This window comes from Zea mays, chromosome 9 (genome assembly GCF_902167145.1).
Source record: "Zea mays cultivar B73 chromosome 9, Zm-B73-REFERENCE-NAM-5.0, whole genome shotgun sequence".
Taxonomy (NCBI): Eukaryota; Viridiplantae; Streptophyta; class Magnoliopsida; order Poales; family Poaceae; genus Zea; species Zea mays.
The window spans coordinates 158,917,439-158,944,477 of NC_050104.1; the positions used below are offsets into that span (position 1 = coordinate 158,917,439).

Here is a 27,039-nt window from a genome sequence, read left to right on the forward strand (position 1 = left end):
CTTCCCGTGGCTTGTAATGGGTTTCTCGCCGGTCCCCATCTCTTTCTTGGCGTGATCTCCCGACATCACTTCGAGCGGTTAGGCTCTAATGAAGCACCGGGCTCCGATACCAATTGAAAGTCGCCTAGAGGGGGGTGAATAGGGCGAATTTGAAATTTACAAACTTAAGCACAAACTACAAGCCGGGTTAGCGTTAGAAATGGAAACGAGTCCGAGAGAGAGGGCGCAAAACAAATCGTGAGCGAATAAAGAGCGAGACACGATGATTTGTTTTACCGAGGTTCGGTTCTTGCAAACCTACTCCCCGTTGAGGTGGTCACAAAGACCGGGTCTCTTTCAACCCTTTCCCTCTCTCAAACGGTCACTTAGACCGAGTGAGCTTCTCTTCTCAATCAAACGGAACACGAAGTTCCCGCAAGGACCACCACACAATTTGTGTCTCTTGCCTTGGTTACAATTGAGTTTGATCACAAGAATGAAGGAAGAAAAGAAGCAATCCAAGCGCAAGAGCTCAAATGAACACAACAAATCTCTCTCACTAATCACTAAAGCTTTGTATGGAGTTGGGAGAGGATTTGATCTCTTTTGTGTGTCTTGTATTGAATGCTAGCTCTTGTAAGGTGTAGAAGAGTGGAAAACTTGGATTCTTAGATGCCATTTAATGTGGGGTGGTTGGGGTATTTATAGCCCCAACCACCAAAAATGGTCGTTGGAAGTGTGCTGTCGCATGGCGCACCGGACACTGTCTGGTGCGCCAGCCACGTCAGCGGACCGTTGGGGTTCGACCGTTGGAGCTCTGACTTGTGGGGCCTCTGGGCTGTCCGCTGGTGCACCGGACAGGTCCTGTAGACTGTCTGGTGCGCCTTCTGGCGCTGCTCTGTCCTCTGCGCGCGCAGGCGCGCATTTAATGCGTTGCACTCGACCGTTGCTTCGCGAAGTAGCCGTTGCTCCGCTGGCACACCGGACAGTCCGGTGTGCACCAGACACTGTCCGGTGACTCACAGGATAGTCCGGTGAATTATAGCGGAGCACCCTCTGATTTTCCCGAAGGTGAAGGGTTCAGCCTCGAGTGCCCTGGTGCACCGGACAGTCCGGTGCGCCAGACCAGGGTGCCTTTGGGTTGACTTTTGCTCTCTTTGTTTGAACCCTTTCTTGGCCCTTTTATTGGCTTATTGTGAACCTTTGGCACCTGTAGAACTTATAGACTAGAGCAAACTAGTTAGTCCAATTATTTGTGTTGGGCAATTCAACCACCAAAATCAATTAGGAAATAGGTGTAAGCCTAATTCCCTTTCAGTTTCCCTTTCATCGGCCTAATTCCGAATGCAATTGGGCCTCAAGTTTCCAACCATGCTCGTGCCGAATCTGCTAGGTATAGGGGGAGATTGCGGATTAAGAAGTCATCATGATCCGCTCCTCTCGCATGGCATGCTAGTAGATAATCCCCTAGCCAAAGGTTGGGGTTCGATTCTCCTCAATATTTCGCGACATTGGTGGGCGCCTTGTACCGTTGTGGCACCCATGCTCGAAGGATACGACAACTGAAGGCCCGAGAACCAATATAATGGTGGCGGGCTCAGGCTTCGATTCCCATCAGGGTCAAAACAACCTCCGTGGTGTCAATTGTATTGATGGGAGTCACCCGACCCGTCATATCTCTCCTTCCTAGTCCTGTGACCTGGCACGTTCTGCGTGCTTCGACCTAGCCTTTGGAGCCGGCGAGGTGGGACCCGTCCGCGCTTTCTTCGAGCCCGAGGGGTCGTCGTGGCGTGGCATCATTTGTCGTTGGCGTAGACACGGTGTATCAGTTAGTCTCTGGTTCACAATGCTGAGACATGGAGCTCTCGGCTTGTTGTTACACAACAAGACCGAGAAGGTCCTAAATTTCTTGGTGGGCCTTCCGCTCGCTTGGAGTTTCTGCCTTGTGGAGCTTGTCCAGAAGCCACGACAACTGTGACATTTTGGCTTTCCCAAGGGAAACACGGTGTTGCGCTCTTGCCATAGACTAGGCGACAGAGGGTGTTTATCATCATGGCGTGTTGTCGCCCAGTCACTTGGTGTGTTGCGCCGTCAGCCCCGTCCTCCCCCGTGGGCTTTCTCGTCTTTTTTGCCGCGGGGTGCTGGTCGCTCCATGAGAGGCTTTGATCGACAGTGGCCCTTGGGGAAGCGGGTTGAGCTGAGGCGGGGCAGACATCGCAGTACGCACCATGATACTGGGCGAGGCCTCATCTAGGCTCCCCGCATGGGGGAGATGATCTCCCGTGGTGTTGGCTGCGAGACATCCCTGACTAGGGTTGCAGTTGGCCTCGCTAGGCGGGGACGTGAGTCTGTCTTCTGACCTAGATAGAAGGATGTCGAGGAATGAGTCTCAAACGTGGTCCGGTACCCCCACAACCTCGACACGATTGGGTCATGGCGATCCTTGCGGTCCACAGTTCCTCTGAGGTGGTTCGAGACGAAGGTCACCGAGACTTCCGACTACGTCGGGCAAGTCGTGTGCCAAGGGAGATGGGGCTTCCAAGGCCCTCACCATCTCTCCTTCTTCGTTGACGACAAAGTCCAGACTCCCGAAGCGAATGGTCGTCCCGGGAGTCTAGGCCACATCGCTATCGTTGCTAGCCATCCAGAGTTTTAGAAATATCGTCGCGGAATGCGCAAGCCCTACCTGGTGCACCAATTATTGGTGTTTCAAACCTCGCTCTGACAAGTAAATTCATTGTGCATGTTCCGGGCTCCAGAGGGTGTGCGTGGTTGGTGTAAGATCTATACTGGTTCGGGCAGAACGTCCCTACTTCCAGTAATCGACGACTTACGGTACCACATCATTGATGATCAAAACTCGTAGTAGGGGTAACAAGCGAGCGAGAAAGGGAGGAGAGGCTCCTAAGTGTCTTTATCGGGGGTGGAAGGGGAGCTTAGAAGCTACAGAGTGGAGTGCTAGCTAAGTCTTGGTTTGGCGGCGGGGCTCCAGCCTCCTGGTCCTCGTCGGTGTTCCTTCTATTCATCCGAGGTTCGTCCTTGTGGGTGCTCACCTAATTCAATTGTCCAAGTGCTCACCTCAGGTGAGAAGACTGTTGAACCTCAAAATGTTGTTGGAGTTAGAGAGTAGGAGTTGCTGAACGATATGCTCCGCGCGCACTTCGTCGTCACTCTTCAGCCACTAGTCAAGCACTCAATTCCAGCACTTATGCACACATGTTTTTAAGAGAGCAGGCCTTTGAAACTTGTGTCATCCTAAGTAGTCAACTACTTGAGTGAGAGGATTGCTGAACCTCGTGCATCGGCTGAGACCGCTTCATCTTTTTTCTGGTCGCTCCACTCCGTTGACGATTATTACGTTCGTGCACTATATTGACCGAAACGACTATTTAAGTCGACAATGTGTCTGATTTTGGCTATGATTTTTTCAATGGTTTTCATTCCATTTTTCTCTACTATGTTCTTAGTAAAACATGTTCACCCATGCTTCTTTATATTATCACTTTTATATTTTTAGATTAGAATGCAACTGAAAAGACTGATTATATTTCGCAAACACTACCTTAAATCCCTGCTACCAAAGAAATCATGGCACCATATGCTTTCAAGATCCAAAGTTTCGTACTTGCTCTTGGCTTATCTAGTTAATCTGCGTCGTCTCAATAGAATAACATCGGATAACGACGGAACTTTGTAGGAGGCGGCGTCTTGTGACACAAAACCGGTGCGGACGCGCGGTCTTTTCGAAAAGCAAGGCGGTTGTACTAGTATATATGCGGTTTGCCGGCCGAGCAGCGTACCAACGACAGCAGCAACCGCCTGTGTGCTGTGTGCACTGGGAGCCTGGGACGCGTTCCCCTCCCACCCACGTGCCGACGACCACGCCTCCGTGCCGGGTAAACCGCCTACAAACCACACCGCGCGCATAGGCCCCCACGGGATTCTCACGCCAACACAGGCAATCCAGTTCCGTCCCCTCCCATCCCCTCCTCACAACACCCCCCACAGCCCCCAAATGCTCCTCCACGCCTCCGCTTCCCGTCGCCGGCTCCCAAAACCCTAGCGCCCACGCCGCCTCGATGTCGCCTCCGCCGGCGGTGGCGACGGGCGGTTCCGGAGAACCCACGGTGCCGGCGTGGCTCCGCGGCCTCCCGCGCGCCCCGGAGTACCGCCCCACGGAGTCGGAGTTCGCCGACCCCATCGCCTTCCTCTCCCGCGTGGAGCGCGAGGCCGCCGCCTACGGCATCTGCAAGGTCATCCCGCCCTACCCGCGCCCCTCCCGCCGCTTCGTCTTCGCGCACCTCAATCGCTCCCTCGTCTCCTCCTCTGAAGCCGCCAACCCCACCACTGCCTCCGGCTCCTCCGCCACTGCCCCCTCGCTGCCGGAATCCGCCGCTGTGTTCACGACCCGTCACCAGGAGCTTGGCACGCCGCGGCGTGGGCGACCGCCTCCGCAGGTGCTCAAGCAGGTGTGGCAGAGCGGCGAGCGGTACACGCTCGACCAGTTTGAGGCCAAGTCCCGCGCCTTCTCCAAGATCCACCTCGCTGGGCTTCGCGAGCCTACTCCACTAGAGGTGGAATCCCTTTTCTGGAAGGCGTCCGCTGACAGGCCTATCTATATCGAGTATGCGAATGACGTTCCGGGGTCTGGCTTTGCCGCCCCAAAACAGTCCCAGCGGCACAAGAAACGGAGACGAGAGAGCGATCAGGTGGAAGAGGGGGAGAAAGGCTCTGGGTGGCGGCTCTCAGGAAGCCCATGGAACCTCCAGGCGATTGCGCGGGCTCCTGGTTCGCTTACGCGATTCATGCCAGATGATGTGCCTGGGGTTACCTCGCCAATGGTGTACATCGGGATGCTCTTTAGTTGGTTTGCATGGCATGTAGAAGATCATGAATTGCACAGTCTCAACTTCCTTCACACCGGTGCACCCAAGACATGGTATGCAGTCCCTGGGGACCGAGCCTCAGAGCTCGAGGAAGTTATTCGTGTACATGGATATGGAGGAAACCCTGACCGCCTTGGTATTTGTCCTTTCTCATGCTCGCCGTCTGAATGTTTCGGTTGTGGTCTAGCAGGTTCCATAAATTTGTATTGTTAATCCACGCAGCATCGCTGGCAGTGCTTGGGGAGAAGACAACATTGATGTCTCCAGATGTTCTTGTAGCCCGTGGTGTGCCCTGCTGTAGGTACAAGCTCTGAAATGGCCAGCGTTTCCATTGGGTCAAATGTTCATGATATTATTCAGACATCAGATTCTTATGAATTCTTTGCTGATATGTACTGTTTCAGGTTAGTACAGTATCCTGGAGAGTTTGTGGTGACATTCCCAAGGGCATACCACATTGGGTTTAGTCATGGTTAGTTATGCCATTGAACTAATGATGCCTTTTTGGCACAGCTTTATTGAATTGATTGTGATGTGCTATTTGTTAACTATGTTTATTCCAGCTTTGCTAGATTTTCACCTTCATGGTATGAGCAGTATAAACAAAATAATAATGGTTTCATGGACAATCCTTAAACGGATCAGTGCTCCCCTCATCAGTTATATAACAAACTGAGGGTGCTCGAGATCTTATGTATATTACTAACGATCATTTTGATGATACTGGATTTCTCTTTACTTAGTTTACTAAAGCTAGATTGCTTGTTTTTCCTGTTGATAGAACAGTTCCCATGTGCAATTAAGGATAGTCTGAAGTTATATAACAAACTGAGGGTGCTCGAGATAATATATAGTACTAACGATCAATTTGATGATTCTGAACTGCTCTTCACTGAAGCTAGATTTCTTGTTTTCCCTGTTGACATAATAGTTCCCATGTGCAATTAAGGCTAGTCTGAAAAACCGCTTTAATGTTTCAATAACTATTAATGGCTGACCGTACCCGTGTTGCCTTCATAATTTTTCCTAATAGTCTCCTTTCGCTTGACGGCTTTTTTATGTACAAGACTAAACAAGCTATACAGACAAAAAAATTATTTTGGTCAACTAGAAGAAAGGAGATATGTTGCTCCTTGGAACAACTTAAAACACTGACTATCTACATGTTTGCAGAAGCATGGTGTTCAGGACATGCATTACTTAATTTATTTTTTGGCCCGTCCATTTGACTAACAGTTCTTATTGTCTGGACTACAATGTAGGATTTAATTGTGGTGAAGCTGCCAACTTTGCAACTCCACAATGGTTAAAATTTGCTAAAGAGGCTGCCGTACGAAGGGCTGTGATGAATTATCTTCCGATGCTCTCTCATCAGCAGCTTCTGTACTTGCTAGCAGTTTCTTTTATAACCAGGTAAGCTTTTAGGCAATAGTACTTGCTAAAAAACAGCAAGTTCTTGACATGGTGACTGTTGCAGCTAGTTGCTAGGACTAGATCATTCGTTATGTCTGGCTTATATGCCTTGTTTTGTACATGTTGAAGGCATGGGGTGCTTGAATGTAGCTTACAATCTGCAGCCTTTAGTGAATCGCAGCATGAGCTGCTAGTCCCTGTAATATGATTCAATTTAAAGTATTAATGAGCTCCAGCAAACGCGTGCGCGTACACACACATATAAGATGGCCTGTGTAATTGTGTATTGAATAAGATTAGCTCTTACATTTGTTTTGGTTCAGAATGATTCTTTTGGGCATTTATCAGTCATTGCCTATGAATAAATATTTGGGCTTCCATTGTTTGTTAACATCAATAGAGAAACCAGGATTGAAGATATTATGTATGGGAAAAAAAGAGAATTAGGAAACAGTGAAGCCACTGAAATTGCTAGCTTCCTGGGACTAGAGTAGACCGATAAGTTGGTATTGCTAGAGTCCCTAGAAATCTGGCTATGATGCTTCTACAGAAATTTAAAAGATAGATTTTGATAATTTGATTGGAATTGTTGACTGTTTATTTCTATATATTTTTTGGATTCAAGTTCAGTTGCTAAAAGGCTAAATTTTTAATTGTAATTTATATTCTGGCAACAATCAAAATATCAGATATCAGTAACTTAATGATGTTTGAATATAGCACATCAGAAGTGAAATAGTGTGCTTCAAGATTGCACTCTTCTACGATGTTATTAGAAGATCCATAATTAGATTTGCTTTATATATCTGCAACTTATATGTTGCTGGATCATCAGTCTACTTGGCTTACATTTGCTTATGCTAGGAATTAAAATGAAAAAAATAATTCATGATGCAATAGAAAAACAATTCCTTAGTAGTGGAGTCCTAATGCCAATGATTCTGTGTTGATGCAATTTCAAGAGAAAATGTCTTGAAAGCTAGTGATATAGGGGTGTTTGGGACTGCTCTCGGTTCCAGCTTCAGTGTGCGCTGTAGTTTATAACATAAATTTAAATAGTTTTAAAAATATTTTTAATCTAAATAATAAACAAAATGACTTATCTAAATGCCCTCTAAAGGTCCACAACTCTAGCTTCAGGATTTTCTGAAGCACCTAAGGCCATGTTTAGCATGGCTCCAATTCCAAACTCTAGACTCTGGAGTTGAGTTTAGCCAGCCAAACACCCCAACTCCACATTTTTTTGGAGCAGCCCACCTCTATGGAGTTGGTGGAGCTCTAGTTCATTTTGAGGCTGGAGTTTGGAGCACCTCTTTTCTAGCTCCAAACCAATCCAATATGGATGTAGACATAGAGTTATATATTATTTACCCATCAATGCCATCCATTACACAGGAAAAATGTTGCGATTGTTTCCTGAGAACCCTATTCTTCTTACTCCTCTTGCACGCACCCCATCTCCTGCGTCCTCCGCCCCCAGCCGCCGGTCTTTGCTGTGTGCCCTGCCAGGGCGTGTGCCGCCCTCACTGTTGTCTGCCCGCACGCAACACACCCCATCTGCACGCTGCCCCTGCCGCCAGTATTCCTGCATGCATCGCCTAGGCGTGCGTCAGAGCCCCGCCGTCTGTCTTCGTCACGCCTGGGCTTAGGCGTGCACCAGTCCTTGCGCCCTGCACCCGACCGCACGGCTGCAGCGACTTGGACTGCGGGCTCTCTGCCCTCTGCAGTGGTAGCACATGACGGCTAGCCAAACACCTCCTTCCAGTCAGCTCCAACTCCACGTGGAGCCTGCTCCGCCTGGAGTTGTGGAGTGCAGCAGGAACAGGAATCTGTGGAGTTGGAGCCATGCCAAACAGGGCCTAAGACATGCTCCACCAATGCAAGCCCAGGAAATTCTGGCCTAGCTATGTTGGACAAAAGTTAGGGTTAGAACTTGACTAGTAATATGGTGATACTTCTTTGCTGTCTTTGCATGTATGACTTGATTTTTATCCAGCATTTGCTAGTTGCTGCTAAAACAACCTTTCTTTATTAAAATTCTTAAATTATTAAGAAACACCTATTATTCATCTTCTACAAATTTAACTTGACAATCTTGATATTTGATCTCTTGATTTATGCTTACCTAGCTTTTTAGTGATCTTGTTACAACCATTAGAGCACCATACCAATGCTTATTGTTTTCTGCACTTTGAATCTGGTAGTTCATTTTAATTTCAGAACCCCAAATGTATTGTCTGGAATTCGTTCTCGCTTGAGAGATCGGAAAAAAGAAGAAAGAGAACTGCTGGTGAAGCAGGAATTCTTGCAGGACATGATTAGTGAAAACAAGCTTTTGTGTTCTTTCCTGGAAAAGAAATCAATTCGTCATGTTGTGCTCTGGGAGCCTGACTTGTTACCATCTTCGACTGCTCTACATTCCTGTTCTTCTGGCTCAAAAGCTCCTGAGAAGAAGTCTGAGGATGGTTGCAGAATTGAATCTAGTGAACGTGGCACCAAAGATAACAGCTCTGATGGCAGTGCACATATGATTGGCGCACAAACTAAATTTATGTCCGGGAATAGCAAATCATCTGGAACTGCATCTGCTTCCATGGATGAGGTCAATGCTGATACTGATGATGAGGATGACCTACCTTTTGATTTGAGCATTGATTCTGGGTCATTGACCTGTGTTGCTTGTGGAATTCTTGGTTATCCATTCATGGCAATTCTGCAACCTTCAAGAGAAGTATTGGAAGGGATTTCCCTTGCTCACACGAGTAGATACAAGATGAGTTCTGAAAAAGATAATTGTTCAAACACAATTCCATGCTGTCCCACTGACAGTAAGTTTGGTATGCCTTTCCTAGCTTCCAATGTTTTATTTCATATGTGCGTGCGCGCCTGTGTGTGTGTGTGTGTTTCATAGAATAACCTATTCTATGATCACTGAGTTACCATGATTACTATACTAATTTATGAGATTATGGTAACTCTCTGCTAAGTGATTTACTATAACATATTGGTAAACACTAAACGTTAGCATGAGTTATAGTAGCACATGTATTGTAGATATATATTCACTTTATCTTAAATTAGTAAAGTATTATATATTCACTTTATCTCAAATTAGTCAAGTATTATTGTAAATCAAAGTGACAATATAATAAGTTATTCTGTGGCCAACCACATATTAGCCTGCATACACACAGACATTGGAGCTAAGGTAGACATTTCATTGATGCATGTCGTTTTATCATACAATTGTGATGGAAAATTTGAAAGGCAAATAGCCCCTAAACAGATCACCAGGAACTCACACACAAACAAACACAATGTGTGTGGTGGTTGGAATGACTAGGCCTTGGTGGCTGGAATGACTTAGCATTTTCGGATTTTCCGTCTGGCTTTATGCATTGCTGAGAGTTACATTTGTGGCTGTGATAGCCTCCTAACTAATGCAGAATGTTACCCAAATAAATGGTCTATGTTACTACTGTTACTCCATGCTGAAATTTAACTAAAGTTATGAATCTAGACACTAGCATGCACCTAGACAGGATTATTTCCAACAAATTTTATGAATGGATGCATTTTTTGTGTGGAGTTGTACGAGGTTTTCTATAAACCTCACCTTTTTCCTTCTTAATATAATGATACACAACTTTCTACGTGTTTGGATTTTTTTTTCATTGATGGATGCATTTTTTCTTGCTTCTTTTTTGTTTGACAAATAGCAATTTTGTGACTACTTTAAGCCCCAAACTTGGATTAGCTTTTTAATCCATGAATTACGAATTTGCCACTGAAATTGGCCCTATCCCTTCTGCTTGCCACTTTTGGAAACCAAGGGCAAAATCTATTTCAGAAGTTCTGAAGAAAAAATGATTGCAACATGGAAATGCTATTTTGATTTTGACCACAGCCTGTATGTCTGTCTCTTACCTTTATTGAACTCTCCCACTATTTGCAACCCAAGAACCCTAGATGGCTATATCCTCAAATCCCTTCATCCTTTCTCCATCGCAACAGAGAAGGTTTGCAGCAAGGAAGTGCTGTGGTGGCTTGGGTCCATCCGGTTTGCAGTGGCGCCGCTCCGTTGCCGGCTTGCCGCATCTTGAGCAGGGATGGGTGGAGCACTAGGGACAGATGAATGTGTAAGGGTGTAGGGGATGTGGTTAACTTGGGCTATTTTGTTGGTTGGGTGGCCACAGCTTGAACTTGTGCATCACAATGAAGCAGTAGGCAGTAGCAATAGGCGGAGGGTGATGACAGGTGTTGTCATTGCTTTTTTGACTTCAGGAACCTACAGATTATACTGCTGTCATGTTAGAAAAACATGTGCTGTTGTTCTGTGATATTCTTTATGTTTTAGGAAGGAACAGTGTGATGCTGAACGCCTGAACTTAAAATTAACTGAATGTGACCAGGGGTGCCACCATTGCATTTTACGGGAAAACCTCCAGCTGAATGTTGTTAGTCCAAACTATGTTGGGTCCACAGATTTTTAATGGCAAGTTTGCAATTGTACCTTTATAATGTCAGTTTCACATAACCCTTCATATTATTGGCAAATTTGCAAAAGGCCTTTTTGTCTAATTTAGAGAAAAGCTATGGTTGGGAGAGAGCCTTTTGTTTTAGGCAGCCTGAATCTAAACTATTTTTTTATTGAACATGCATGGTCATGATGGCTGGTTCATTGGCCATTATGAAGTGCTTGTGGATGAGAGTTTCTGGCTGCAATAAATGTATGCTGAAGAGTGATGTGATCTGCATGCATGTTTTTTGAACAATCAGAATAGGACATTTTCAGAAATGGTTTATTACCTTGCCATGTACATTCTAATTTTTTAACACACAAGAGTTGACTATCTTAACCTTGCTATTTGATTAAAACTGAATATTGTTCTGGAACCTTGACACATGCTTTTGCTTATGTATCAGGATGTTCATTTGTTCCCAGTAGACCTTCTTGGCCTGCGGAACAGCAATGTCTGGCTACTCCTTTGGGGCAAGCTAACATCAGTCATCAGAATGTAAATTCACATAAAGATGTTTGTTTAAGGGAGAATGAACCTAATGGGCCTGTGCCACAATGTAACAATATTTCACATTCTTGCAGAAGTGAAAATACTCTTCATTCATGTAGTGACAGGGGAAAATCCGAGAATAAGATTTCTGAGGACAGTCTTGGCCCAGAAGTAGGTGAACAAACAGGCAAATATGTCATCAATGCGCAAGCTGCAGAAAGTTCTGATGGTACTATTAACTGGAATACTTATTGTACATTTGCACGGCCCCGGATCTTTTGCCTGCAGCATGCCCTTGAGATTGAAAAGTTGCTTGAGGGCAAAGGCGGTGTCCATGGTCTCATTATTTGCCACTCAGGTAGTTTATAAATAAACTTCTATCTTCATGCTCTATTTGACTGCTGGTGGATGCTCTTATGAACCTGCGTACTTGATACAAAATAAGTAATTAGCTGGAGCCTTTTACTCACTGGACATGTTGGTCATGTTTATATGTAAACATTTTGTTTTTACAACTAACACATTCTATCTTTGGAACATACCTTTAGATATCAATAATATATTACATTTTTAATGGAAAACTATACTTTATGCATTAAACTGGATTGTGGAAACTAATATGCCCTTTTGGCTTTGCGGATGAGCCAACTTATCTTCTTTCTAGTGCAAATCAGCAAAAACCAACAGAGGAATTACAACTACCTTCTTTCTAGTGCAAATCAGCAAAAACCAACAGAGGAATTACAACAACGATGGAACAACATAAATTTTTGTCTTAATCTGTCTCAGTGTCGCTAATGTTAGGCAGCTAAACTCCATTCACTGTATTATAATCGGTAGATTACATATTTTCACTGTCAAATAATTATAGCTCTATCTTATATTCAAGCCTCAAAAGAAATATTGACCTATTAGCTTACCAATCACTGGGTTTACACTGTTAAGTGAAATATGTTGCTTGAAAAGCTAAAACAACATACAATTCGGGGTTGAGGGAATATCATTGTAGTTTAGAATTGCATCAGAGCATTAAGGTAACCTCATTTAATTCGTCTTTCAGAAAAAGGCCTCTTTCACAGATACATGTTGATAATCCCTAATTGAGCATACTCCTGAAATTAGCAACTGAACTCATTGTTCTAAATCACAATGTAAATCAAATATGCTTATCTTCTATTTTACTTTCCATATCACTTGAGATTTCTACTGATCTTAAAGCACTTTTATTTGATTTTTTTCTGCAGACTTTGTCAAACTAAAAGCACTTGCAATATCAGTAGCTGAGGAAATTGAGTTTCAATTTGATTGTACAGACATTTCACTTGCAAAAGCATCAAAGTCTGATTTACATCTGATCAATATTTCAATTGACGACGAGGGACATGAGGAAGATGGAAGAGACTGGACGTCACAGATGGGTCTAAACCTGAAATATTCTGCCAAACTCAGGAAAGAGAAATCAGAAAATCAAGAACAGTCTCCTTTGCCATTTGGGGGACTGCTTTCCTGCCCTTCGCCTGTTTCGGTTGTTCCTAATCTTAAGTGGCTTTGCAAAAGAGCGCGGACACCATACACAGTTATTGGTACTATGAGGGGTTCTAGTGCAACAGCAACTGCTGCGGAACTTAAGCCTGGAGTGAAAACAGAAATATTCACTAATGGAAATGTTTGCGAGGATGACAATAGACATCATTCTTTTCGACAAACTGGCCTCGAGCAACCAGGTGGACTGCAAGATTGTGATAAGCCTTCATGTTCCGAGGAGAATGGCCATGGAAGACATTGTCTTGTTAACATTCCTATCGCTGTTGCTGAATATCCTATGATGCATCAAGTCCGTGAGGGTCCAGTGAGTGTTAGCACGTGCAATGACTCCATTTGTTTGTCAGGTTCCCTGGATTTACCTCCACACGCCTCTCCAGTTGAAGTAACTAGATACCTAGGATGTATACAGTCAACTGAGCTGAGCAGTTTACCAGCCTTTTCTGTTCAACATTTCTTTAATGATGAAAGTACCTCTGTGGAAGGAAGCATAGACTGTGTAAGCAATGGCTGCTTAGAATCTCAGGATGATATTTTAGGGAGCAGAGATGAACGTTTGCAAGTTCAACAATATCAAGAGAAGATGGGGCTTCGCAATAACCCCAATATGAAGTCAGTTGATTCACACCTGATAGAAGGTTTGGCTGTATCAGAAGGAAAGCATGGGGAAACTGTGGCAGCATTCCTTGAAAACAAGGAGCGTTGTGCTAAGACATCCTACTGTTCTAATACTGAAACAAAAACTACTAAATCTGCAATAGACAATCGATTGGAGACTCATCATCTGGGTACTGGTCCAGTGAAACTAAATTCAAGCTTTAATGAGATGCACAGTGCTGATAGACAATGCAGTTTAGTCTTTGGCTGCCTTGACTCAGCTGATGTTCCTGCTTCAACTCAGGCTCTGTCAGTTTCACCTGTTTTGATGAGTGACGAGCAGCAGGTCGATGACGCCCATTCTGCTGTCAAGGCCATTGAGCACCTGGGCAATAATCTGGCTAACATAAAGCACAAATCCCTGCATATGGATGTCCTCATGTTAGAGGACGCCCAAGTTGCTTCCATGGCTGCAGTCCCTGGGCATGAGGGAGAATCTGTCGAGGCTGGATCAAATTCTTTTGATATTTTACTTGGAGCTCTGGCTGAAGAGTCCAAGGCAGCAGATGCTCCTGGGAAAGATGAAGTTGGCAAAGCTTCCTTGACATTAATAACACTGGCTAGCAACGAGCCCTCTGTTACAGAAGGCAGAGTTGTAGACGTGGTGGAAACAGACACAATTTTGGGAGCAGGAAAAGATGATAAACAACTTGACCAGCCACATGGCTTCCATTTGTCAGATCTGGTGTCTAGATGCATCGGGAGCTCAAATAGATCCGATATCATATGCTATGTCAGACGCAAACACAAAAGGAAGAGGGATTACTCGTGTTTCGTCCGCTCTCCCTGTGAGAGCTTGAGGCCAAGGTCCAAGCCTGCAGTAGTCGAGGAGTCGGAATGGAGCAGAACAGCCGAGGCTTCTTTTGCTAAAAGGGGTAAGAGGACACAAGCAGTGGGATCATTTCAGTGTGATATTGATCTGTGTGACATGGCATTTGAGACTAGGGCCGAACTCAATGCCCACAAGCGCAATATTTGCACTGACGAGTCATGTGGCAAGCGTTTCAGCTCACACAAATACTTGAAGCGACATCAGTGTGTCCACAGCGAGATGAGGCCATTTAAATGCCCCTGGGAAGGTTGTAAAATGACCTTCAAGTGGTTGTGGGCTCAGACTGAGCATGTCAGAGTGCACACTGGAGAGCGGCCATACAAGTGCTCGGCTCCTGACTGCGGGCAGACATTCAGATACGTATCGGATTACAGCCGGCACAGAAAGAAATTTAACCATTACTGACAGCTTCTAGTTTTCCGAGTTATTGGCCGCAGCTCGGGGCAAATCTCCAGCTGCTTGTGTCGGTGGGCCTTGTTTGTTGTAGTAGCTCAGCTCACGTATTTATTAACAACCTGACAGCTGATAGGCCTAGTGAATGTTCCCCGTTAACAATGGGCTAGTAATTTAGTCGGTGTAGGAGTTAGAAATTGTTGGGGGGTGAAGTGCAACCCCCTTCTGTTGGTGTAGGTTTGCATAAGCTGATCACCCCCCACTGACACGTGGCCATTCATTATTTGTTTCTCAGATCAGTGATGATGTATTTAATCCCTGATGACAAACTTCATGAACACTGAAACCATATGATGTCGGATGTCAAAATGATCAGGGGTTGCCACCGTCCTCATGTAATTCCTGTCTTCGACACATTGTCCAGGTCCTCATTATTCTGTCATACTGTTTCAGCAGATTACTTGTATGCCTTTGTCTACGCGAAATCTAATCATTTTTAAATTCAGCGAGATGCTGCCATCTATATGCCACTGTTTCGCTTAGATTTAACGCAAGGGTGTGTTTGGTATCTCTGCTCCATTTTGGTGAAGTGGCAGACAGTCTAGATTACTTTTTTTGTGACCGGTGGTATTGACGTCTAAATAGCTTTAAATTCTATATCTATGATGTATTTTAGAGATTTTGGAGCAACAAAATAGTTGTTCTAATATTAACGCAGAATTGGTGTGTTTGATATCTCTGCTCCAGTGCTGTACATATTTCCGCTTTGGTTACCTGTATATGAGCATGCAACACCCATGGGATGCAAAAATCAGATGGTGCATGTTGTTTGGTTACCTGTGTGGGGGTCGGAGCCTGTCTCGCTTGGTGCAAAACCCACCTCTCAACCAGGCCTCATACGGCCATTTTGGGCGTCGCTCGGTAGCCAGGCTCCCCACGCGCGGCAGCTCGCTCGCAGCCGCATTCGCTCGCGCAGCCCCGCGTGCTAGGGTTTCCCGAGCTCTCCCTCGAGCTGGATCCCGCGTGCTAGGGTTTGCCGTCGTCTCGGTCGGGTACGCCATCTCCACTCGCCCTCCCTCTCTCCCTCGAGCTGGATCCCGCGTGCTAGGGTTTGGCGCCGCCTCGGCCGGGTACGCCATCTCCACTCGCCCTCCCTCTCTCCCTCGAGATCTCCCTCTCTCCCTCTCCCTCTCCCTCGAGATCTCCATCGGTGTCGTCGCCGTGACTCGTCTGTGCCGAGCTCTCCCTCTCTCCCTCGAGCTCTCCCTCTCCCTTGAGATCTCCATCGGTGTCGTCGCCATCACTTGTCTGTGCCGAGCTCTCCCTCTCTCCGTCGAGCTCTCCCTCCGCTGTCAAAGGTACGGAGGTTTGACACTTTTTCTTGCCCTCCCCCTGGATCTGGTTGCTCAGATACGATTTTGTGCTTGCTCAAATATGATTTTCGTATTGGTTGCTCAGATCTGGATTTGTGGATCCAGTTTCGTATTGGTTGCTCTGATCTGGTTTAGAACACGCATTTCTTCAAGAAAATCTATAATTTACTTGGATGTTATCCGTCCGTTTTGTTACCTGTATATGAGGATGCAAGACCCATGGGATGCAAAAATCAGATGGTCCATGTTTGGTTACCTGTATATTAACAAGATGACATATTTATTAACAAAATCTACATACTCTTGCTGGGCACAACACAAGCAGTACCTAGGATCAATGATGTTGAGCTGAGTTCTATGGTTACTTTTTTATTAGTCTCTGAGCAACCAACCAGTACCTCTGGGTGAGTTCTATGCTGAGTTCTATGTTGAGCTGAGTTCTATGTTGAGCTGAGTTCTATGGTTACTCTTGCTGGGCACAAGCAGTACCTCTGGGTGGCACATCTCTTGGATGTCGCAGCCGTGGTTAGTGTAAGAATCTGTTTTATATATATTTGCAACTGGCACATTAATGTTTAGCATGCTTGATCATATATTTTCTCAGCTATAGATCAATGTTCTATGTGTTGAGCTGAGTTATATGGTTACTTTTGAATATATCTATACTTGTTTATTAGTCTCTGAGCTGTCGATCAATGGTATATGATGCTTTAATGCCTCTGGGTGGCGCATCTCTTGGATGTCGCAGCCGTGGCTCGTGTAAGAATCTGTTTTATATATTCGCAACTGGCACATTACTATTTACCATGCTTGATCATATATTTTCTGAGCTATAGATCAATGTTCTATGATGCTAATGTGCCTCTGAGCTATAGATCAATGTTCTATGATGCTAGTGTGCATCTGAGCTATAGATCAATTGTCGGGGACCATAATTAGGGGTACCCTCAAGACTCCTAATTCTCAGCTGGTAACCCCCATCAGCATAAAGCTGCTAAGGCCTGATGGGTGCGATTAAGTCAGGGATCAGTCCATTCGAGCGTCTCGATCACGCCTCGCCCGAGCCTAGCCTCAGACAAGGGCAGCCGACCCGGAGGATTTCCGTCTCGCCCGAGGCCCCCCTCCAACGGCGAACATATCTCCGGCTCGCCCGAGGCCCTGCCTTCGCTAAGAAGCAACCCTGACTAAATCGCCGCACCGACCGACCAGATCGCAGGAGCATTCAATGCAAAGGTGGCCTGACACCTTTATCCTGACGCGCGCCCCCCGGCAGAGCCGAAGTGACCGCCGTCACTTCGCCGCTCCACTGACCGGCCTGACAGAAGGACAGCGCCGCCTGCGCCACTCCGACTGCGGTGCCACTTGGCAGAGTGAGGCTGACAGGCAGTCAGGCCCTGCCGAAGGCACCATAGGAAGCTCCGCTTCGCCCGACCCAGGGGCTCGGACTCGGCCTCGGCCACGGAAGACAGACTCGACCTCGCCTTCGGAGGAGCCTCCACATCGCCCAACCTAGGGCGCAGGCCAGCCACGTCAACAGGAGGCGCCATCATCACCCTACCCCGAGCTGACTCGGGCCGCATGGAACAAGACCGGCGTCCCATCTGGCTAGCTCCGCCAGATAGGCAATGATGGCGCCCCGCTTACTCTGTGACGACGGCGGCTCTCAGCCCCCTTACGGAAGCAAGAGGACGTCAGCAAGGACCCAACCGCTCCGACAGCTGTCCCTCCGCCAGGCTCCATCGCTCCTCCGACGGCCACGACATCACACCAGCTGGGTGCCAAAATCTCTCCGGCTGCCACAACGGCATGTACTTAGGGCGCTAGCTCCCCTCTGCTAGACACATAGCACTCTGCTACACCCCCCATTGTACACCTGGATCCTCTCCTTACGCCTATAAAAGGAAGGACCAGGGCCCTCTTAGAGAGGGTTGGCCGCGCGGGGACGAGGACGAGACAGGCGCTCGCTTGGAGCCGCTCGCTTCCCTCTCCCGCGTGGACGCTTGTAACCCCCTACTGCAAGCGCACCCGACCTGGGCGCGGGACGAACACGAAGGCCGCGGGATTCCCACCTCTCTCACGCCGGTCTCCGGCCGCCTCGCTCTCCCCCCTTCGCGCTCGCCCCCGCGCTCGACCCATCTAGGCTGGGGCACGCGGCGACACTCACTCGTCGGCCCAAGGGACCCCCCGGTCTCGAAACGCCGACAGTTGGCGCGCCAGGTAGGGGCCTACTGCGTGTTGACGAACAGCTTCCCGTCAAGCTCCAGATGGGCAGTCTCCAGCAACCTCTCCAACCCGGGACGGTGCTCCGTTTCGGGAGTCTTGAGTTCATGTCCTTCGACGGCAGCTACGACATGATACTCCTTCCACCGCCGCGCGACAGCGACAATGGCGGCCGACAGCCCGCCCGCCGGCGGCGGAATCGACGACGTCTTCCCCGCGTGGTGGAAGAACAACCTTCGACCTCGTCCCGCCTTCTTCCCCGCCGACGGAGGGGAAGGCAGGGCAGCCAAGGCCAAGCAGGAGGCAGCGCCTCGTCGGCTGTCGAGCAAGTCGACGGCGCCGGCACCCCAACGGGGGGCGCACCGGGTATCGACTTCACGCTTGAGACGAAGACGAGCGCCGTCTCCCCGCGACACGCCAATCCCGAGCAAGCGGACGACGCCAGCGCGCTTGCGAAAAGCTTGCTGGACGTCGCCCTCGTACCTGAGACGACGGTGCAGTCAGTCCCCGACGTGACTTTATCGCCGCTCGTCGACCAAGAGGTACCGACCGATTCCTATCCCACGTCATTTGGATTCAGCCTCAACCCGCCTGGCGACCTTGCTTTGGCGGGCGCTCTCGTAGAGGCGAGACCAAACCCTCTGGGGTTTCGCATGCGGTCGCCTTGGGACCGGTTGACGGACGTCTCGACCTACGGGCCCTCTGGGTCCGAGGAAGACGACGAGCCCAGCATCTGTTGGGATTTCTCTGGACTTGGCAACCCCAGTGCCATGCGGGACTTCATGACCGCATGTGACTACTGCCTCTCCGACTGTTCCGACGGTAGCCGCAGCCTCGACGACGAGGACTGCGGCCCAAGCCTCGAATGTTTCCACGTCGATCTAGGGGGTCCCTCCGAAGGCAATCATCTCGGCATGCCGGAGGACGGTGATCTCCCTAGGCCGGTGCCCCGCGTTGACATCCCACGGGAGCTAGTTGTGGTCCCCGTTCAGGCGGGGGGCCATGACCCACAGCTCGAGCAAATCCGCGGGGTGCAGGCCAGGCTCGACGAGGGAGCAGGAGCGCTTGAGCCGATCCGCCGGGACGTCGGGCAGGCATGGGCGGGCCAACCCCCGGCCGGAGAAATACGTCATATGCCCCAGGGTTTCCAGCACCGCGTCGCCGACGACGTTAGGGTCAGACCGCCACCCGCATCTAGTGGGGTCGGCCAGAACCTGGCAGCAGCAGCGATGCTTCTCCGCGCGATGCCGGAGCCATCAACCACCGAGGGTCGGCGAATCCAGGGGGAGCTCAAGAATCTCCTGGAAGGCGCTGCGGTCCGATGGGCCGAGAGCTCTGCCTCCCGAAGGCAGGGGTACCCCTCGGAACCTCATGCCACGACTTCTCGATTCATGCGGGAAGCCTCGGTCTACACCGGGCGCACGCGCAACACCGCGCCTGCGGCCCCGGGCCGCCTCGACAACGAGCACCATCATCGCGACCGTCGGGCCCACCTCGACGAGAGGGTGCGCCGAGGCTACCACCCCAGGCGTGGGGGACGCTACGACAGCGGGGAGGATCGGAGTCCCTCGCCCGAACCGCCCGGTCCGCAGGCCTTCAGCCGGGCCATCCGACGGGCACCGTTCCCGACCCGGTTCCGACCCCCGACTACTATCGCAAAGTACTCGGAGGGAGACGAGACCGGAACTGTGGCTTGCGGACTATCGTCTGGCCTGCCAACTGGGTGGAATGGACGACGACAGCCTCATCATCCGCAACCTCCCCCTGTTCCTCTCTGACACCGCTCGCGCCTGGCTGGAGCACCTGCCTCCGGGGCAGATCTCCAACTGGGACGACCTAGTCCAAGCTTTTGCTGGCAATTTCCAGGGCACGTACGTGCGCCCCGGGAATTCCTGGGACCTCCGAAGCTGCCGGCAGCAGCCAGGAGAGTCCCTCCGGGACTACATCTGGCGATTCTCGAAGCAGCGCACTGAGCTGCCCAACATCACCGACTCGGATGTCATCGGCGCGTTCCTCGCCGGCACCACCTACCGCGACCTGGTGAGCAAGTTGGGTCGCAAGACCCCCACCAGGGCGAGCGAGCTAATGGACATCGCCACCAAGTTCGCCTCCGGCCAGGAGGCGGTCGAGGCTATCTTCCGGAAGGACAAGCAGCCCCAGGGCCGCCCATCGGAAGATGCTCCCGAGGCGTCAACTCAGCGCGGCGCCAAGAAGAAAGGCAAGAAGAAGTCGCAAACGAAACGCGACGCCGCCGACGCGGACCTTGTCGCCGCCGCCGAGTACAAGAACCCTCGGAAACCCCCCGGAGGTGCCAACCTCTTCGACAAGATGCTCAAGGAGCCGTGCCCCTATCACCAGGGGCCCGTCAAGCACACCCTTGAGGAGTGCGTCATGCTTCGGCGCCACTTCCACAGGGCCGGGCCACCCGCGGAGGGTGGCAGGGCCCGCGACGATGACAAGAAGGAAGATCACCAAGCAGGAGAGTTCCCCGAGGTCCGCGACTGCTTCATGATCTACGGTGGGTAAGCGGCGAATGCCTCGGCTCGACACCGCAAACAAGAGCGCGGGGAGGTCTGCTCGGTGAAGGTGGTGGCGCCAGTCTACCTAGACTGGTCCGACAAGCCCATCACCTTCGACCAAGCCGACCACCCCGACCACGTGCCGAGCCCGGGGAAATACCCGCTCGTCGTCGACCCCGTCATCGGCGACGTCAGGCTCACCAAGGTCCTTATGGACGGAGGCAGCAGCCTCAACATCATCTACGCCGAGACCCTCAGGCTCCTGCGTGTTGATCTGTCCTCCGTCCGAGCAGGCGCTACGCCCTTCCATGGGATCATTCCCGGGAAGCGCGTCCAGCCCCTCGGACGACTCGACCTTCCCGTCTGCTTCGGAACACCCTCCAACTTCCAAAGGGAGACCATGACGTTCGAGGTGGTCGGGTTCCGAGGGACCTACCACGCGGTACTGGGAAGGCCATGCTACGCGAAGTTCATGGCCGTCCCCAACTACACCTACCTAAAGCTCAAGATGCCGGGCCCCAGCGGGGTCATCACCGTCGGCCCCACGTACAAACACGCGTTCGAATGCGACGTGGGGTGCGTGGAGTACGCCGAGGCCCTCGCCGAGTCCGAGGCCCTCATCGCCGACTTGGAAAACCTCTCTAAGGAGGTGCCAGACGTGAAGCGTCATGCCGGCAACTTCGAGCCAGTGGAGACGGTTAAGTCCGTCCCCCTCGACCCCAGCGGCGACGCCTCCAAGCAGATCCAGATCGGCTCCGGGCTCGACCCCAAATAGGAAGCAGTGCTCGTCGACTTTCTCCGCGCGAACGCCGACGTCTTCGCGTGGAGTCCCTCGGACATGCCCGGCATACCGAGGGATGTCGCCGAGCACTCGCTGGATATTCGGGCCGGAGCCCGACCCGTCAAGCAGCCTCTGCGCCGATTCGACGAGGAGAAGCGCAGAGCGATAGGCAAGGAGATCCACAAGCTAATGGCAGCAGGGTTCATCAAAGAGGTATTCCATCCCGAATGGCTTGCCAACCCCGTGCTTGTGAGAAAGAAAGGGGGGAAATGGCGGATGTGTGTAGACTACACTGGTCTCAACAAAGCATGTCCGAAGGTTCCCTACCCTCTGCCTCGCATCGATCAAATCGTGGATTCCACTTCTGGGTGCGAAACCCTGTCTTTCCTCGATGCCTACTCAGGGTATCATCAAATCAGGATGAAAGAGTCCGACCAGCTCGCGACTTCTTTCATCACGCCCTTCGGCATGTACTGCTATGTCACCATGCCGTTCGGCTTGAGGAATGCGAGCGCGACGTACCAGCGGTGCATGAACCATGTGTTCGGCGAACACATTGGCCGCACGGTCGAGGCCTACGTCGATGACATCGTAGTCAAGACGAGGAAAGCTTCCGACCTCCTTTCCGACCTTGAAGTGACATTCCGATGTCTCAAGGCGAAAGGTGTCAAGCTCAATCCCGAGAAGTGTGTCTTCGGGGTGCCCCGAGGCATGCTCTTGGGGTTCATCGTCTCCGAGCGGGGCATCGAAGCCAACCCGGAGAAGATCGCAGCCATCACCAGCATGGGGCCCATCAAGGACTTGAAAGGCGTACAGAGGGTCATGGGATGTCTCGCGGCTCTGAGCCGCTTCATCTCACGCCTCGGTGAAAGAGGTCTGCCTCTGTACCGCCTCTTAAGGAAGGCCGAGTGCTTCACTTGGACCCCTGAGGCCGAGGAAGCTCTCGGGAACTTGAAGGCGCTCCTCACAAAGGCGCCTATCTTGGTGCCTCCAGCTGACGGAGAAGCCCTCTTGGTCTACGTCGCCGCGACCACTCAGGTGGTTAGCGCCGCGATTGTGGTCGAGAGGCAAGAAGAGGGGCATGCATTGCCCGTTCAGAGGCCAGTTTACTTCGTCAGCGAGGTACTGTCTGAAACCAAGACCCGCTACCCACAAGTTCAGAAGCTGCTGTATGCAGTGGTCCTGACGCGACGGAAGTTGCGACACTACTTCGAGTCTCATCCGGTAACTGTGGTGTCATCCTTCCCCCTGGGGGAGATCATCCAGTGCCGAGAGGCCTCGGGTAGGATTGCAAAGTGGGCGGTGGAAATCATGGGCGAGACAATCTCGTTCGCCCCTCGGAAGGCCATCAAGTCCCAGGTTTTGGCGGACTTCGTGGCCGAATGGGTCGACACCCAGCTACCGACGGCTTCGATCCAACCGGAGCTCTGGACCATGTTTTTCGACGGGTCACTGATGAAGACGGGAGCCGGCGCGGGCCTACTCTTCATCTCGCCCCTCGGGAAACACCTACGCTATGTGCTACGCCTCCATTTCCCGGCGTCCAACAATGTGGCTGAGTATGAGGCTCTGGTCAACGGGTTGCGGATCGCCATCGAGCTAGGGGTCCGGCGCCTCGACGCCCGCGGTGACTCGCAGCTCGTCATCGACCAAGTAATGAAGAACTCCCACTGCCGCGACCCGAAGATGGAGGCCTACTGCGATGAGGTTCGGCGCCTGGAAGACAAGTTCTACGGGCTCGAGCTCAACCACATCGCTCGGCGCTACAACGAGACTGCGGACGAGCTGGCTAAAATAGCCTCGGGGCGAACAACGGTTCCCCCGGACGTCTTCTCCCGGGATCTGCATCAACCCTCCGTCAAGATCGACGACACGCCCGAGCCTGAGGCGCCCTCGGCCCAGTCCGAGGTACCCTCGGTCCAGCCCGAGGTACCCTCAGCTCGGCCCGAGGTGCCCTCGGTTCAGCCCGAGGTACCCTCGGCCCCCGAGGGTGAGGCACTGCGCGTCGAGGAGGAGCGAAGTGGGGCCACGCCTGATCGAGACTGGTAGACCCCGTACCTGCAATTTCTCCACCAAGGAGAGCTACCCCTCGACCGAGCCGAGGCTCGGCGGGTGGCGCGGCGCGCCAAGTCGTTCGTCTTGCTGGGCGAAGAAAAGGAGCTCTACCACCGCAGCCCCTCAGGCATCCTCCAGCGATGCGTCTCCGTCGCCGAAGGTCAGGAACTCCTGCGAGAGATACACTCGGGGGCTTGCGGCCATCACACAGCGCCTCGAGCCCTTGTCGGGAATGCCTTCCGACAGGGCTTCTACTGGCCGACGGCGGTGGCCGACAGCGGTGGCCGACGCCACTAGAATTGTCCGCACCTGCGAAGGGTGTCAATTCTATGCGAAGCAGACCCACCTGCCCGCTCAGGCTCTACAGACGATACCCATCACCTGGCCCTTTGCTGTGTGGGGTCTGGACCTCGTCGGCCTCTTGCAGAAGGCACCCGGGGGCTACACGCACCTGCTGGTCGCCATCGACAAATTCTCCAAGTGGATCGAGGTCCGACCTCTGAACAACATCAGGTCCGAGCAGGCGGTGGCGTTCTTCACCAACATCATCCATCGCTTCGGGGTCCCAAACTCCATCATCACCGACAACGGCACCCAGTTCACCGGCAGAAAGTTCTTGAACTTCTGCGAGGATCACCACATCCGGGTGGACTGGGCCGCCGTGGCTCATCCCATGTCAAATGGGCAAGTAGAGCGTGACAACGGCATGATTCTACAAGGGCTCAAGCCTCGGATCTACAACGACCTCAACAAGTTCGGCAAGCGATGGATGAAGGAACTCCCCTCGGTGGTCTGGAGCCTGAGGACAACGCCGAGCCGAGCCACGGGTTTCACGCCGTTCTTCCTAGTCTACGGAGCCGAGGCCATCTTGCCCACAGACCTTGAATACGGCTCCCCGAGGACGAGGGCCTACAGCGATCAAAGCAACCAAGCTAGCCGAGAAGACTCGCTGGACCAGCTGGAAGAGGCTCGGGACAAGGCCTTACTACACTCGGCGCGGTACCAGCAGTCCCTGCGACGCTACCACGCCCGAGGGGTCCGGTCCCGAGACCTCCAGGTGGGCGACCTGGTGCTTCGGCTGCGACAAGACCCCCGAGGGAGGCACAAGATCACGCCCCCCTGGGAGGGACCGTTCGTCATCGCCAAGGTTCTGAAGCCCGGAACGTACAAGCTGGCCAACAGTCAAGGCGAGGTCTACGACAACGCTTGGAACATCCAACAGCTACGTTGTTTCTACCCTTAAGATGTTTTCAAGTTGTTCATATACCTCGCACCCACGCAAAGTTTAGTCATCAAGGAAGGGTCGGCCTCGCCTCGGCAAAGCCCGACCCTCCCTCGGAGGCTAAAAGGGGGGAAACCCCCTCTGCGTTGAAATTTTCCTCGACAAAAAGATCTCTTATGCCAGAATGTCTTTCGTGCTTTTTGACTACTTCGAAAAGTGGATCCTGAAAACGACGGAGTACACGTAAGCAGCCAAGGCTGACCGAGCCGAGGGACTCCTACGCCTCCGGGATACGGATACCTCACTCATCACCTTCTGCGATAAGTAACTCACGTTCGGATAAGTGATTCCGCGGACCGAACAAGTCTTCACGTTCGGAAGTTCTTCAGCCGAAGCGATCCTTCGAGCCTTCTCGACTGGGTCGGTGACAGAGCCTCATGGACGGGTAAAAGTGCGCGTAAGCGGCAAGGCCGACCGAGCCGAGGGACTCCTACGCCTCCGGGATACGGATACCTCACTCATCACCTTCCGTGAGAAGCAACTCTCGCTCGCGCAAACATCCCTGTTACCGACAAAAAAGTCCAGATACTCGAAACAAGAGGAAAAGAGACGCAGCTTTACAACACAGCGAGGGTGTGTTCTGGCCTCAGCGGCCGCAGGAGACACACGCTACAAGACAATCTGATCCTGCAGGCTCGGGTCTTGACGCTGGAAGGGGGCAACAACACCCTCGGCATCGACGACACCATCGGCGAGGTCCGACCTAGCCTCGGACGGCGACGCGGTCCGAAGATCTCCACTCCGAAGGACGACGTCATCGCCACGCCTGGGCCATCGCTGCCAGGGTCTCCTCCGGGAACCCGGCCCGAGCCGGCGGCTCGGCCGATCACCCCGGGGCCTCGGCCAGCCGTCCTCAGAGGGCGCCAGCCCGACCCGAGGCTTCGGTTGGTCAACTCCGGCGTCGGTCCCGCCAACGGACGACCCGGCTAGGCTCCGGCCAACCAGGTTTCATTTTTGAGCCAACTCTGCCCCTGTTCATGCTGATATCGCTACCCCTGGCCTTGGCTCATCCAAGAGCGGCCGAGGGGTCCCTTTAACTAAGCTAGAGGAGCCTCGGACAACAAGGCCGACCGAGCCGAGGGACTCCTACGCCTCCAGGATACGGATACCTCACTCGTCACCTTGACACGGGGCGACTCACGCTTGGTGAAGCGGTTCAGACAACCAACAGGCAAGTCTTAGTGCTCGAAAATGAGGAAAAAACACGGCTCCGTGCCAAAATTACATACATGTTCAGGCCTCGACAGCCACAATGAACAAAAACACTGGCATACAAAGTGCCATTACAAACGGAACTCCGGTTCCACCTCCGCAGGTACGAACAACCCCACTCGATGGGGGAGGGCATGCGGAGCAACAGAAGACCGACGAACGGCGCACCGTCGCCCGCTCCAGCAGCAGCGACGACGACGACTTCTGCTCCGGGGGGCCGAACAGCGGCAGCACTGACCTCAGGGCGGATGCTGCTGCCAAGAGGCCCCCGCCCGTGCCCAAACTCGTGAGGCAAGGACGGGCAGAAGGCCGTAGAGTTGGAGGTCGGTCCGTGGGTGGCCCTGGCTATCTCGTCGGTGGAAGAACCTCTTCCAGCTGTCGTGGCAGACGCCGGCGCCGCGAGCGGCTCCGAAGCCACTCGCGTCCGAGAGCCAGGCACGGTGCAGCTGCCAACGCCACGGACGACAACCGCCCTTCCCTCCGATCACTGAGTGAAGGAGCGGGCCACTGCCCACGCAGGGGCCGACCCCAACTCGGCACACTCCCCTCCCCAGCCCTGGTGATGAAAATCCTTGAGGCTGAGGGAGGGGCAGAGGCCGCAGCCCGGCTCGCTTTCCCCCACCATCAAGCTGGAGGTCACCATCTTGGGTGACCGCCGGCGGAGGGGTGCAGCCGGGCTGCATGATGAAAATCCTTGAAGCCGAACGATGGCTGAAAGGTACCAACTCCCACGGAGTTGCGTTCCTCCGACGATGAGGCGGAAAGACGGCGGGCATCCCCCATCCGGGGGCTTGGAAGGTGGAAAGACACGATGCATAAGGGAGAGCGAAGACATGAACACCTTCCAAAGGGGGTCACCCTCCTTTTAAAGGCGACTCTCCCT

At 51.6% G+C, this 27,039-nt stretch overlaps 1 protein-coding gene across 2 annotated transcripts; it reads left to right on the forward strand.

The window, feature by feature from the left end:
* The first annotated feature begins 3,780 nt into the window (after positions 1-3,780).
* LOC100381553 (uncharacterized) lies at positions 3,781-15,219 on the forward strand. 2 transcript variants are annotated; one of them, XM_008660550.4, is made up of 7 exons: positions 3,781-5,001; positions 5,088-5,166; positions 5,270-5,337; positions 6,128-6,278; positions 8,499-9,106; positions 11,205-11,648; positions 12,535-15,219. In XM_008660550.4, the coding sequence occupies exons 1-7, from the start codon at positions 4,059-4,061 to the stop codon at positions 14,724-14,726; spliced, it is 4,485 nt and encodes a 1,494-aa protein (XP_008658772.1). In that variant the 5' UTR covers positions 3,781-4,058; the 3' UTR covers positions 14,727-15,219. The 2 variants fall into 2 exon arrangements, with proteins under 2 accessions (XP_008658772.1, NP_001348374.1); NM_001361445.1 differs by having other exon boundaries at positions 3,982-5,001; positions 8,499-9,115; positions 12,535-15,111.
* The last annotated feature ends 11,820 nt before the right edge of the window (positions 15,220-27,039 follow it).